Genomic DNA, 12,989 nt, shown 5'->3' on the forward strand with positions numbered 1-12,989 from the left:
TCGGCATACAGATGACCACAGGATCCACAATGTGCCTTACTGTTTGTATTCTCCCCAAATCCCTAAACCAGTAGTTGGCAAACTTTCCTCTAAAGGGTCAAAGAACAAATATTTTAGGTTGATAACTATGCAATCTCTGTCACAACTTCTCAACTTTGTTGCTGCAGAGACAAAGCAGCTATAGGCATGCAAATGAATAAGCATGGCTGCGATCCAATAACACTGTTCAGCCAATCATTTTCACATAATATTCTTCTTTGAAATATTCTTCTTCCTTTTTTCCAGTCATTCACAAAGTAGAGTGACTATTGTTAACTTGAGAGTCACATAAAAAGTCGCAGGTCAGATTGGGTATATGAGTCTAATTTGTCAAATCCATCCCTAAAATATTTAAAAATCCACCTGCAAGAAAAATTAAATTAATGCTTTGTGAACATATTGCTCAGAGCTGTAATGGGGTACTTAGAAAGATGGTGAGCTTTTAAAGCAAACGTAGTTTTTTTTCTCTCATTTTCCTAAAATTCTAAATTTAAGAAATATCAAACTGAGATTTGTAGAGGAATTTAAGCCCTTTTCAAGCCATAATTATTTACAGATAACACCCATATATAATACTTTATGGATATGTCTATTATGTAAAAACTTCACACTCCAATAGTATGTCTTTTGTTAAGTATGCACCAACTCCATTTTAATGTTCTCCATCCTTTAGGCTTAGGAAACATGAAAATAAGATCAACATCCGTGTTTCACTCCTTGAACTAGAAACATACTAGGAATAAAAATTAAGAATAATTTATACCATTGTTTAGCTAAGCAAGTTTTGGAATGAGGAAGTGAGCCAACAAGGTTTCAAAATATGTTTTGTGCATGCACACGCATGATGTGTATGCATGCGTGAATGTATGTGAGTATAAGAGTTTGAGGGGCAATATATAAATGTAGGTTGTGGGAAATTCGCATTCCTTTATCTAGTTTGCAGCCAATAACTTCATAATAGAAATGGGAATTCAAATCTGATATTTTATTTTACACCATCATTGGCCTTGGTTCCAGATACTCTGTGGACAAAGGTGATAAAGAAAGAGCACATCATCCCAATGACAGCTTGTTTACAATGCTAATGGCCTAAGGTGAACCCAAAGCACAAGATATAGAGAGTTTAAAATGGGACTGAATGGCCTTTCCACCTACCCAGCCTTAGGTTCTCTGCAAAATACACAATCTCGAGTAAAATCCCAACTTAAATATCATTTCCCTTTACAGCCCTATCTCCCACTCTTAGGCAAAATTAGTTGTACACCACTCCTCCACACTCCTATTGCTCACCGCACAAAATTCTGTGACTGCTATTATGCATTTAACATACTAAGTTGCATTTTTAAATCTGTTGACATATCTATTTCTGTCAGCATGTACACCCTCAAGAGTGAAGGTCAGGTCATATTTGTCTTTGATTTCCAGCATTCAGCCCAGCTCTGACATAACAGCCACTTAAAACAAATGTTAATACTTTTATGACTGAAAATGCACATCCATTTTCAGCACTCCAAACAGCAGAGTCTAGGGTGTAAGGTTAAAAGTTGTCTCTCCTTCATCTAGAATATCAATCTTCTTTCCCCCAAATATAAATCACACTTAAAAAATATCTTCATGTATAAAACCTATAGGCACTTCGACCACCTCACACCCAGAGAAGCATATCTGTGCTTCTCAAACCAACACACACAGGGAAGTGGTACCCCAGGTAGCCACATGACCTGTCAAGGAGCAAATTCCTGCAAAAACAAAAGGCCAGAGAAACTGTGTGAGTGGAAAAGGTAGAGGTTTTCCCTCTAGGACCCAGATATACTCTTAATTTTTTATGACCTGATTGTATTGCATGTCTTATTTTTGTCTCATACTTTCAATGGCTTTCTTCAGTTTGTCTACTGGTCTCTGCCACAACTCTGTCATTGTTTATCCCTTAAAATGCCTCTCTCTGTCTATGGGCTCTTTGTACTTTTCCCTTACCTTCTCTTTCTGAAGCAATCTCTACTATTTTTATCTCTGTCTTCCTTTGCCTCTGCCATCCTCTCCTTCTCTCTTTCTTTGCTTCTCTGTCTCTCCCTCTCTAGATAGATCCCTCCTTTCATTTTTCTTTCCTATGTTCATCTGTATACGCTTGTTCTTCATATCTATTTTTCCATCCCTTCTTCCTTTCATTCTATTTCTGTTTCTTTCTCTATCTCTGCTCTTCAAATCTCCACTCAGTGTTCACTGTTAGTCAATACCACCCTATGGCCTTACAAGTCCATTTCACTCTCAATAGTAGAGATTTAATGTTGCACATTGTTGTTCATTTTAATGTTGCTGTCTGTAAATACAGAGCGCTGCAGACATTTATTGTGTATGGATTCATAGGCACATCTATGCTGCAGAGATGGGGACCAAGAAAGATCAAGACAGTGACTGAGATTTAAATGAAAATATATGATAGGATTGACTGGGGAAATAGCAGTAACTAAAATTTCTGAAATGTGTAGTCAGGTTGGTAAAATTACCCCCAGATCGCTTTCTCCCTGGAATCAACAGCAGGGGTGATTTAAAGAAGAAAGCCTAGTGAAACATGCTATTGCATACTTGGAGAGAAACAAGCCGTGATCTTCTTCCCACAGTAAAAAGGCTAGGGCACAAAACTGTCTCCTGACAGCAGTGATTAGAAGAAGCTAAAAGAAGAAACTTGAAGGTGAGCACTTTGTCTAGTTCAGTTGCCTGAAATTCAGTTGTAACAAGGTCAGGGACTCATACTTCTTTGCTCTTCCTTTTTCCTTTCTTTTTATTTGTCAAACAAGTTGTTTAAAAACAACTGAAGGAATTCATGTTTCTGGATAAACAACCAAAAAATGACAAAAATTACATATAATCTCAGCATTCATCATAACCACAGGCAAACGCTGCAAGCCATAGATACTTCCCATGTGTATATAAACACATTATTTCTTTTATTTTTGCACCCTGGGGATTGTGCCTAGTCCCTGGCACCTGTGAGACACACAGTGTACTACTTGTACCACTCTGCCAGTACCTTTGCTTTGTATATTGGTCCTGAGAGAGGGTCACTAATTGTGCCTAGGCTAGGTTGGAATTGATAATCCTCCTTCCCTTTCTTTCTTAGTAGCTATTACAAACATTGACTACAAAATCATTGTATATTATTGATTGAAAGCGTATTGAACCTTTATTCTATGCAAGTGGATATCTAGGGACTCAGATATAAAAAAACAACATAGATCAAAACATATCCTTGGCTCTACGGACCTCAGTCTGTACTATTTTGCAATCTGTTTCCTTTTCCTTTTCTGGTATTTCATGAGATAATTTTTCTTACTAAAATATGTATTTATGTCTTTTAATAGCTTCAGAAATCTATAACACACTTGTACAAGGTCATGGTCTGTTTGTATTACATGAAAGCCAGTTTTCTCCAAAGTTACAGCAAATAAAACAACCAATATCCAATATGCAAGTTGCATGTAAAATACAGTAGGACTGTACCCTGAGCCCTCATTATAACATAACAGGAGTGACAAAATGTACATGCAGGGACACAAACAGTATCATAAGTAACTTATTAGAAGTATCTTTCAGTCAGACACACTTAACCACTAATAACATTAAACAGTATTCAGAAAACAATGATGAGAACAGCAACAGCTAACGCACTCATTGCTTTCTCTGTACCAGAGCCTATGTTAAGCATTTCTCCATCTCTTACTTCTCTTACCAGCATGCAACCTCATTAAAAGTGCACATTATGATCTTCATTTTACAAATGGGGATACTGAGGCATAGGGCTACATAGTTACTGGCCTAAGCTCACACATCTAGCATTTAATGAATATATATGTAGTAGATATACTACATGTATATAGTATATAATGAAGTGGGACATTAAAAGTATTACTAAGTTTTACACTATATTATAAATCATCTACTCTTTTTGCCCCTTATGGTTTGGGGGTTAGCCAGAAAAGATAATTCCCAAGGAAACACTGATCAACAGAAATGTTCCCTGGGGGCTATGAACTTCTCCTGTGAGCTCATGTGACCTCTCACCAGGTATGTACCATTGGAAGTCAGAATCTCCATTGAGGATTTGATGAAAACTGTGAGCCTACATGGAAATTCTTCCAGCTTTGAATAAAAAAAACAAGTAAAGCCAATTAACACAAAATGGAAATTGTATAGACAATAGAAGAACTTCACAGACCTTAAAACTGAAGTTCTAATCTTAAGGGAATAATTGCCATATTTAAGTGATCCTAAGAATTTCCTCAGGAGTTTGCAAAACATGAAGACTCCTAACATTATTCTTCATTGAGGAATTCAAAAGTGAGTCTCATGAGGGATTTCTCTTTGGTAAATGCATACCAAAACATCTATGAGCATCTTACTGCCCAGTTAAAAATCTCTCAATCATTGCAGCCAAATGCAAGTCAGTGCATACAGACTGCAGATGAGTTCCTAAAGCAGGGTGTTGAAAACGACTGAAATCGCCTTCACCCTTTTAATGGAGGTAATCAAGCGTGTGGCGGAATTGCTGAGATAAGGGTAAGACTGTACGCTTTTCACAACACCTTCAAACTCCCCTGTATAGGCCCTGGAGCAGGATGGATAGTTCAAGGCGTTGTGTCTCAATAGTCCCTGCTACTCAGGCTAGGGGAGGAAGGCTAGAAGCATCCATCCTTTGGCTCCAGGGCACAACTTGATTAGTTGGATTTCTGATAACATGATTCCTATTAGCACTTGCTTTAAAAAGCATACAAGTTGTCTGTACTTTTACTCTAGGGTCATTAGCTAGCAGGGCGTTACAAAAGAGCCCATCGCACACATTCTTCCTGGATAACAAGATGACAGACAGCCACCTAGGGATGAGCAGAGGGGAAGGCTTTGATCAAATAAAGTGTCACCGGCCAGGGACATGGGAAGGGAGAGTCACTGCTAGGATGGGGAAGGGAGGGCCCCAAAACGTGTCATCTGCACCAGAAGTTTCCTGACAAGCCCTGTACTATGGTTTCTGGAGTTCCCAGTAGAGTAATTAAAAAATGAACCCATGCGTAGGAGACAGCATAAGCTACTAGAAAGAGATATGAGTGAGACAGGGCAAAGGTCAAATCCTAGCTTGGTCACTTGCTAGCAATCTCTGGGCAATCTTGTGCAGGTAATTCACACCCAGAGCTCTAGAAAGAGAATAATGACACCTAGTCTGAGGACGATGTGAAACAACACCGGGAGCTACCTTCAGATAAGGTAATGTTAATGACTACTTATGTCATGAATAAAGAAGCTCTTGTAATCATCACTTTGTCCTCGCTAGATGCAGAAAATGTTCGCTAGCATTCAGCAAGCTTTCCTTTCCTCCTTCCCCTGAAGTGTTAGAAGTGATAAAAGCAATAGATGGTGACTCAGTTTAAATTTTTAAGCAAGTGAAATCCATTAGCATCAATCCGCACTCCCTCAGTTTGACTACTGCTGCTCCAGAATGTAGCTGAGGCCATCTTGAATATTATTTTTAACTGCATGTCAATTGCATAAGACAATTAAAGAAAGAAAGAGAGAAAGAGGGAGAGAGAGAGAGAGAGAGAGTGTGTGTGTGTGGAGGTGGCACTACTGCTTCCCCCTCCTGACACATCCCTTGTCACAAGCAATGATAACCCAGTCACAAGCAATCTCATCTCTAAAGTCTATGAGCAGCATTAAAAGTATGGTAGAGTAGGGTGAGGGTTCTTACACCTGTAATCCTAGGTACTTAGGAGTCTGAGATCTAAGGATTACAGTTGGTAACCAGCCAGGGTGGGAAAGTCTGTGAGACTCAGCTCCAATTAAGCACCAAAAAAGCCAGCAATGGAGCTGTGGTACAAGAAGTAGAATTCAAGGCCCAGGACTGGCACACAAAAATATGAATAGCAGATATGTTATTACCATGAATCTCATTTCCAGAAGGCCCATCATCTCTCTTTATGACGAAGAGCATTCATTAGAATGAGGTACCTTATTATGGAAGCCCTGGATAAACAACTTCAATAACCAAAACCCATGAGTTCCACAGTCACTTCTTCTTATAACCATATTGATACCGCCACATCATCTTTACCAAAGCTTGAAATGAAGATGTAGCTGTATGGTAATACTTGCCGGTGTTGGGCAAACCCAAGCATCAGTCATACAGTGTGAGAAAATGTTTCAGAGCTTGTTCTACTAACCGCTTAATGGCAACGCCTTGCTTTCCTTATGGAAAGAATGTAGATGATATTCATCTTCCTGTATTATATATAGGATTTTGGTATGAATAAAACTGGAATAATAGATAGTGTTCCAATCTTTAAAAACTGAAGCATTTTGTAAAAGAGAGGTGAAAAAAACGGCGATAACTGATCTAAAGTAGTATAGCAACATTCCAGAGTGCTATAGAAATAGACACAATGTCTTTTATGCACATGTAAAATGTCACATAGAATCTCCTACAGAGCATTTGCATCTGCTAAAAAACACTTTTCTGTACTTATATCTATGAATAGGCGCTGTAATAAACCTTGCATGGGAAGACTCCACCTTCTTTTCTCACCATGCACTGAGTAGTCCATCTACCCAATCTGACCAGAGTTTGAGCTCTTCACAACTATGCATTGTATTTCCCTGGAACCAGGCTTCACCCTGCCCCTACCACATCCCATCTTTGTGAACATCTTCTGCTGCCACAGAGAAGCTGTTTGGAAATTTCCCTTTCAGGAGAAACAAGTGTATTTCCTAGTTCTTCTAGCCAGGGATAGAGGGCAAGAACTGAAAGATACACAAAGACAGGGCAAATCATTCGCATACATTTAATGATTTAACATAGACAGGCATAGAGCCAAATTAATTCATTCTTCAGCTGCCCTGGCCAGTGATATTTATGATCAAGAATTAGGCAAAAAAAATCCTTTGTTGAGAATGTGTGTGTGGAAAAGGTCAAGGTAGAAACAAAGTATTGGTGACTCCAGCTAAGATTTGAAGTGCAAACAAGGGCAGTCATGGATTTCAGTGATCAGTTGGGTCTCTTATTGACCCTGAGATACACCAAGATTTACTACATCGTTGACATGAGTGTATTCTTTCTGCTTCACTCATAATTTTAAAACCCCATTTAAGATTGTAAACTGTAGCCTAACATATTTTAATTAAACTAATTTCTTTGATATAGATAATAACATGTACCTCTCATGACCTTTACTTAGACCATCCACTCAGCTCAATACATTCTTGTTACAATGACCAGCTGTTACTTAAAATGTCCTCTGTGTGTTCAAAGTTCAGAAGCACTCAGTCTGTAAAAGAGCCGGAGGCCACCTGGGCGAGGAGATGCCCAGCCCACTTCTGAACTCCTATGGTGTGTTTTGCTGTCAAAGGACATGGAGATTCTGCTGTCTCTGGAGGATGTGTTGGATATCTGACAGAAAACCCTTTGATGATAGGGATTTGTATCATTATGGCCCACTCTTCCACTATACCCAGGGACCAACAAATACTTGGTATCTCAAAGTTCCTGAAATTCTGTAAATAGATTGGCGTATGAACTGTGAGAAAAGGAAAAACTGCATGTCATTTCTCCATTCCCTAACCTCTCACGGCCCTGGAGTGAAATGTAAATAGGTTCCCTGTATCCATTGGTTGATAGAAAGAAAGTAATACATTAAAGGGATGTCACGTTTATTCTAGTCTATTAGTGTTGTTTCACAGAGGATAGAAGATGAAGAAGATACAAGATGGAGATGATCTGACCACCACCAACCCACACTTGTCTGTCTATCTGTTTGTCCACCTGTCTGTCTATTGTTCTGTCTCATCTCCAAAATAGACAAGATCTGACCACTTCATGCTATGACTAGGTATCTGGTGTGGGGGAGGGGTGACTGTGGGTGGGTATGAATTCAGGGCCCTGAGTTCTCACTTGGCCCTTGCCACTCAAGATGGTGCTCTACCACTTGAGCTATATTTCTAATGGTTATTTAGAATTTCTTATGTCTGCCAGGACTGATTTCAAGCATGATCCTAATGTCAGCCTCCTGAGTAGCTTCGATTACAAGCATGAACCACCAGCTCCCAGCTACATGGCTGGGACCATGGTCCTTAATTTCTTGTCAGGTACCTTTTTTAACCTAAAAAAAATAACACTTCCTATGTACAAGATACTTGGTATACATGATTTAAAATCTGCTGGAATGATCCTGCAAAGGACAGACGATCTTCATGTTTTAAATAAGGAGACTCAGGCTTATAGAATATAATGTCTTGCTCAGGGAATATGTTCCTGAACAGGAGAGCTAAGATTCAAACTGAAATCTGTTTACTTCCAAAACTTCTTCCTTCTGTACAACTTCACAATAGAATTTGTTAACAGTATAGGACTGAGTAGGAAGTAATTGTGTGAAGCTGCTAGGAAAAGAGAACATCTTTTTCTCATTTTTCTTCCATAAAAGAGGTAAAAGAAAAAAAAGAAAACTATGTTTCAAAACTTAACCAACTCAAGTATTCCCATCTAAACTCTCTAGAAAACTGTATTTATCATTAAATTGGAAAAGGAATCTATTCTTGAAGTGAAACAGATCTGAAAGTTTAATGATTATAGATTACCCTTCTTCAGTCACTAGGGGTAGATTCCAAGTCTTGCAATGTCAAAGGCACATTGTAAATCCCTTGCTTTAGTACAAGGAGACAGAGCTTACAGCTAAAAGTAGGCCATCCCCACCATCACTAGAAATCAACCCAACATTAATAGGATTCTTAATCCTACAGATTCAAGAGATCTAAGCTTTTTCAGTCTCCCAAAGAATGGCCAGCCTTAGGGATTGGAGCTGGATCACTCTAGTTGTAAGTCCTTGTTCTACCGTGAATCTCTTTCCTCTTGCCAATTCTTCTAGCCTTGTAGAGCCTAACTTTCTCCTCTGTGTGATGGAAATGTGAATATATACTCAGGGCATCTTTCTGAAAATTAAGTAGGATGATAAATGCAAGACCTCTGCCAGGCCCTAGTTGGAACTCTGTGTATTCACTAGGGTGTAGATGGAAAATATCAAGGTCCAGAATAACTGAAGGCAAAGCAGTACATCAAAACCAACCAGGCCATCATGTTCTATACAAATGAAGCAAGAAAGCTCTCATGAAGGCAAAATAAAAGACAAGTTAAAAGCCTCTGCTAGCAAACTTTAACACTATTGCCAGTGAGAGAAAGGCAGTACCATGAATTGAAAAAAAAAATCAAATGAACTCAAAAATAGGCAAAAAGAGTGAAATATCAACACTTGTCATCAGGGATTTTTATTAAAAAAATTAGTGATGGTGGCCCTTTGAAAATCCTTGGAATGGAGGGATAAACACATAGGCCAACATGCACACATATACAGACAGATATATTTTTTAAACACACTAAGCATTACTATATTATTTTAGATCAGGGCACAGCATGCCTGTGATGAGTAGGGAAGGAACAATATGTTCTAGCTTATGACACCAAGCTCATGACAAATGATTCATCCTCAGCACCTTTCATGCCAGTAGATACCCCCAGGTGTTCCACCAACTCTAGCAACAGTTTTCATCAAGCAAGAAGACTGCAGTACTGAAGAATCACATCACACACCCACGGATGAGGCAGAGCAGTCATGTCTTTACACAACTGCACAAGTCCAACCGCTGAGGGGGCAGAAAGGAGAAGGGAAGGAGATGAGCCAAGAATCCAGAATTCCTCTTCAATTTGACAGGCAGTCTATAATTACCATACATTTGCACCTTGAAAGCAGGTGTGATTGTAATCACAGGCTCTTTGTAGCACAGGATTCTTCAGCTAAAGGTGAGACAGGTTTTGAGGATGTATACTGCCTGAGTCCCTGACTGAATGGGGTGGTGGGGGGAGACTTTATAGAGAAGGGTATTACTATATGAAAAGATGAGAGATCTCGATTTTGCATTCAGTATAGGTTGGGAGATTCCCTACGCTGGGGCCACGTGAGTGAATTCTTAATCATTGCACAGGACTTCAGTCATAGGACCTACTTACATATATTCTGGCACATGATTCTCCTTCTTAAATCTTAGAGATGAGGAAATCCTGGCCCAGAACAAGGTGGACTTGGCCATGGTCAACCTACCAGTCAGTAGAACTAGAAATCTTTGTTTTCATCCTACAAAGTTTGCAAAAAACAAAACAAAACAAAACTTTTGGTCCAGGCAATTAAACAGAACTTGATTTCAGAGGACCTGGACTAAATCTATTTCTCTTTCTCCACCACAAAGGAAAAATAATATGTGTGATGAGCAGGGCAGAGGCTCAGGAAAGAGTGGCTGGCAATGGGCAATGTCTTTCTGAAGTAAGAGATTTCCAGAGTGGCAATTTCATGTCTTTGATTAGCATCTTTCAACTATTCAAACTTTTAGCACTCACCACCTTGGTTGTTGTTTTATTTTCCCCCTATATCCTCTCTGATCTGCCTGCCTGTCCTAAACTCTGACCCTAACTAGTCCTACTGGATCGCAATGTACCATTTATAAAAACCAAAAGGAGTTTTTTAAAAAAGGTTGGCACTGCTTGGCACCATTTCTTAAATGGAGGTTAAAATTTGCCAACTATGTACTTTCCTCTTTTTTCTTTCCAAGATCTTTCAAGAGATGAACTGATGTAGAGGTCTAATGGGTAAGTGATATTTTACAGCCTGAATTACATTTAAAAGCCAGAAATGTTTTTGAGTCCAAAGTTTTTACTTTATAGTACAACAAGATCTTACATATTGGAAGTGTTTTAAATCTACCCCATAAAACCAGAGCTTTGAATTAATCACTGAAAACAGTGTGAAACTTAAGTAGCTTAAGAAGCTTCAAGTTCAAATTACAGGATTAATTTTAGTGGCTAAGAACCAGGATAGTGAGGTGAAGGGATAAGGGAAGAGTGTCCAGAACTTGAATGGAAAGAATTTCAACTTCAATTATTTGATTAAACCCCTCCTGGGAACCTAATAAAACCACCATGTCTATAGGAAGGCTGAATTTTAAAGAACACTGCTGAACTCTCAGGAGAAGAACAATCAATACAAAATACTATGCACCATGTTTTGCCATCATACAAGAAGACACAATAACAGGTAATATTTTAAATGTTCCCAATTCTCACTTTAAAAAAAGCTGACAATGGACACAACTCTGGAAGTTTTCCGAATTATACCATAAAGAAAAAAATAATTTCTAAGGCGCCAGGTTGCTTAGACAGTGCCCATGACAAACATGACTCTCACCATTTACCTGACTGAAGCTGCGACTTAGATTTGTTTTTCTCCCTTTAGTAACTCTTCTGTTTTACTTTTTTAAAAAAAATGTTCTTCGGGTCTGCTTCATAGTAGCACAGAGAACGTTCCACACTTCTCAATCACCTTCCGTTATTCCCATCAAAGCTAGTTTGTTACTATTTCAGTTCATTAAAGTGTCTAGGAGGGGTTGAAGCCGAAATAGCTCTCTCAGATTCCAGACCTGCAGTCTTTCCGGAAAATCTGAAACCATCTCTGATACAACCATTTATCAGAGTCATACACCTTGAAGCCTCTGGAATTTCCCCAGATCGGGGAAACCCAGCAATCCTTATCCTGCTTGCACCCAGAGAATACTCAGTCTTTAGCGTTGTTCCTCACTAGGAGAGGTGGGGGGGGGGTGAACAGGGGTCTCTTGTCTCTGGGATCTATCTGCTCTTCCTGAGACGGCCCTCTTCGCATCTCAGCTCTCTAAAGAGGCTTACCAGTGCTTTTTACAAGATGCTCTACCCTAAAACTTGCACCCACTTTACTCCCTGCAAGCAGAGGACACCGCTGGCTACACAACACCTTGCATACACTGCGGTTCTTGTCACCAGTGGTGAAGAATGAATGAGAAGCTCTGCATAAAAATAAGACAAGAAGCCTACGTATATGGTCTTTTGGACCGGTCTCAAAAGTCTAGCAAGTAAAGGGAAAGTCAGTCAGTCCCTCAGTCAGTCCGCCTGGGAATTTAACCCTTTCGTTTCTACATCCAGAGTAGTTGAATTCCTCGCTGACTGCTTAGTCTTCAGTTGCACACTGACCAATGGGTCTTATCAAAAAAAAAAAAAAAAAAAAGCAGGAAAGAGGAATTTTCCTCCTCTATGAAGACATTTGTTGGGGATTTCTTTCTAGAGGAGTCTGCCGGTGCTGGTGGAAGGGAGGGAGGTGGAAGCTAGTCTCCAAGGAGGTAACACTAACTCCTGAGGGACATGGACCGAGGACAGCAGTTTGTAGCTTCTCCCAACCCAGAACCTCACTCCCACCCCCCACACTGCCCAAATTTTCCATCCAATCGCGCTGTCCACTTGACCCCTTGGCGTCCCTCGCCCCGTTGCCCCTCTGCCCCGATCTACTCACGCTGCTGTTGTGGCCAGACCAGTGGACCATGGCTTGGTTGTGCGCCGAGTCTCCCGTCAGAGCGAATGTGGTGCTGGTCAGCCTCAGCTCCTCCATCCGGAAGCGGGTGGCTTTGTCCGGGTCCCTCTCGGGAGCCCCGGACTCCTGCTGTCCTCCATCCCAGAGCTGTCCTCCACCCCGGGGGCTTCGACTGGCGCCTTCTTCCAGCTCTGCCTTCTCCGGGTCCGTCCCGCTCCTTCTCCGGCGACTAGAGCGAGCAGCCACCGCTGCGGACGCCCCGGCGCCCCGGGCCCGCTCCAGGGACAGCGCTCGGTCCCCCGGGGCCACGGCAAACAGGGGGCGCCCAAGGAAGGGCAGGGGCGTGGTAGGCGCCCTGCCTGGTGGTCCCCGATGAGACCAGGGCCCCGGAGTCGGGGTCCAGCCTGGGGTGGGGCTGGGGTGCTCCAAGGGGCAGCAAGCGTCGGCGCTGCGGACGTACGGGGCTAAGAGGACCCAGAGCCCCACGCCCGCGACGAGCGCGCTCAGCCCGGCCGGGGAGCCGCCACCGCCGCCGCC

The 12,989-nt window shown here is 41.0% G+C and overlaps 1 protein-coding gene across 1 annotated transcript in view; it reads right to left on the minus strand.

Moving 5' to 3' along the window:
- Positions 1-12,980, minus strand: part of Sorcs1 (sortilin-related VPS10 domain containing receptor 1) — a 481,478-nt gene extending 468,498 nt beyond the window's left edge. The window contains exon 1 of the mRNA XM_013017825.1: positions 12,435-12,980. Coding sequence (XP_012873279.1) covers positions 12,435-12,530 — 96 coding nt within the window. The 5' untranslated portion in view covers positions 12,531-12,980. The remainder of the gene's footprint in view (positions 1-12,434) is intronic.
- Positions 12,981-12,989: the final 9 nt, after the last annotated feature.

This window comes from Dipodomys ordii, unplaced genomic scaffold, assembly GCF_000151885.1.
Source record: "Dipodomys ordii isolate 6190 unplaced genomic scaffold, Dord_2.0 Scaffold36, whole genome shotgun sequence".
In the NCBI taxonomy this organism is placed as follows: domain Eukaryota; kingdom Metazoa; phylum Chordata; class Mammalia; order Rodentia; family Heteromyidae; genus Dipodomys; species Dipodomys ordii.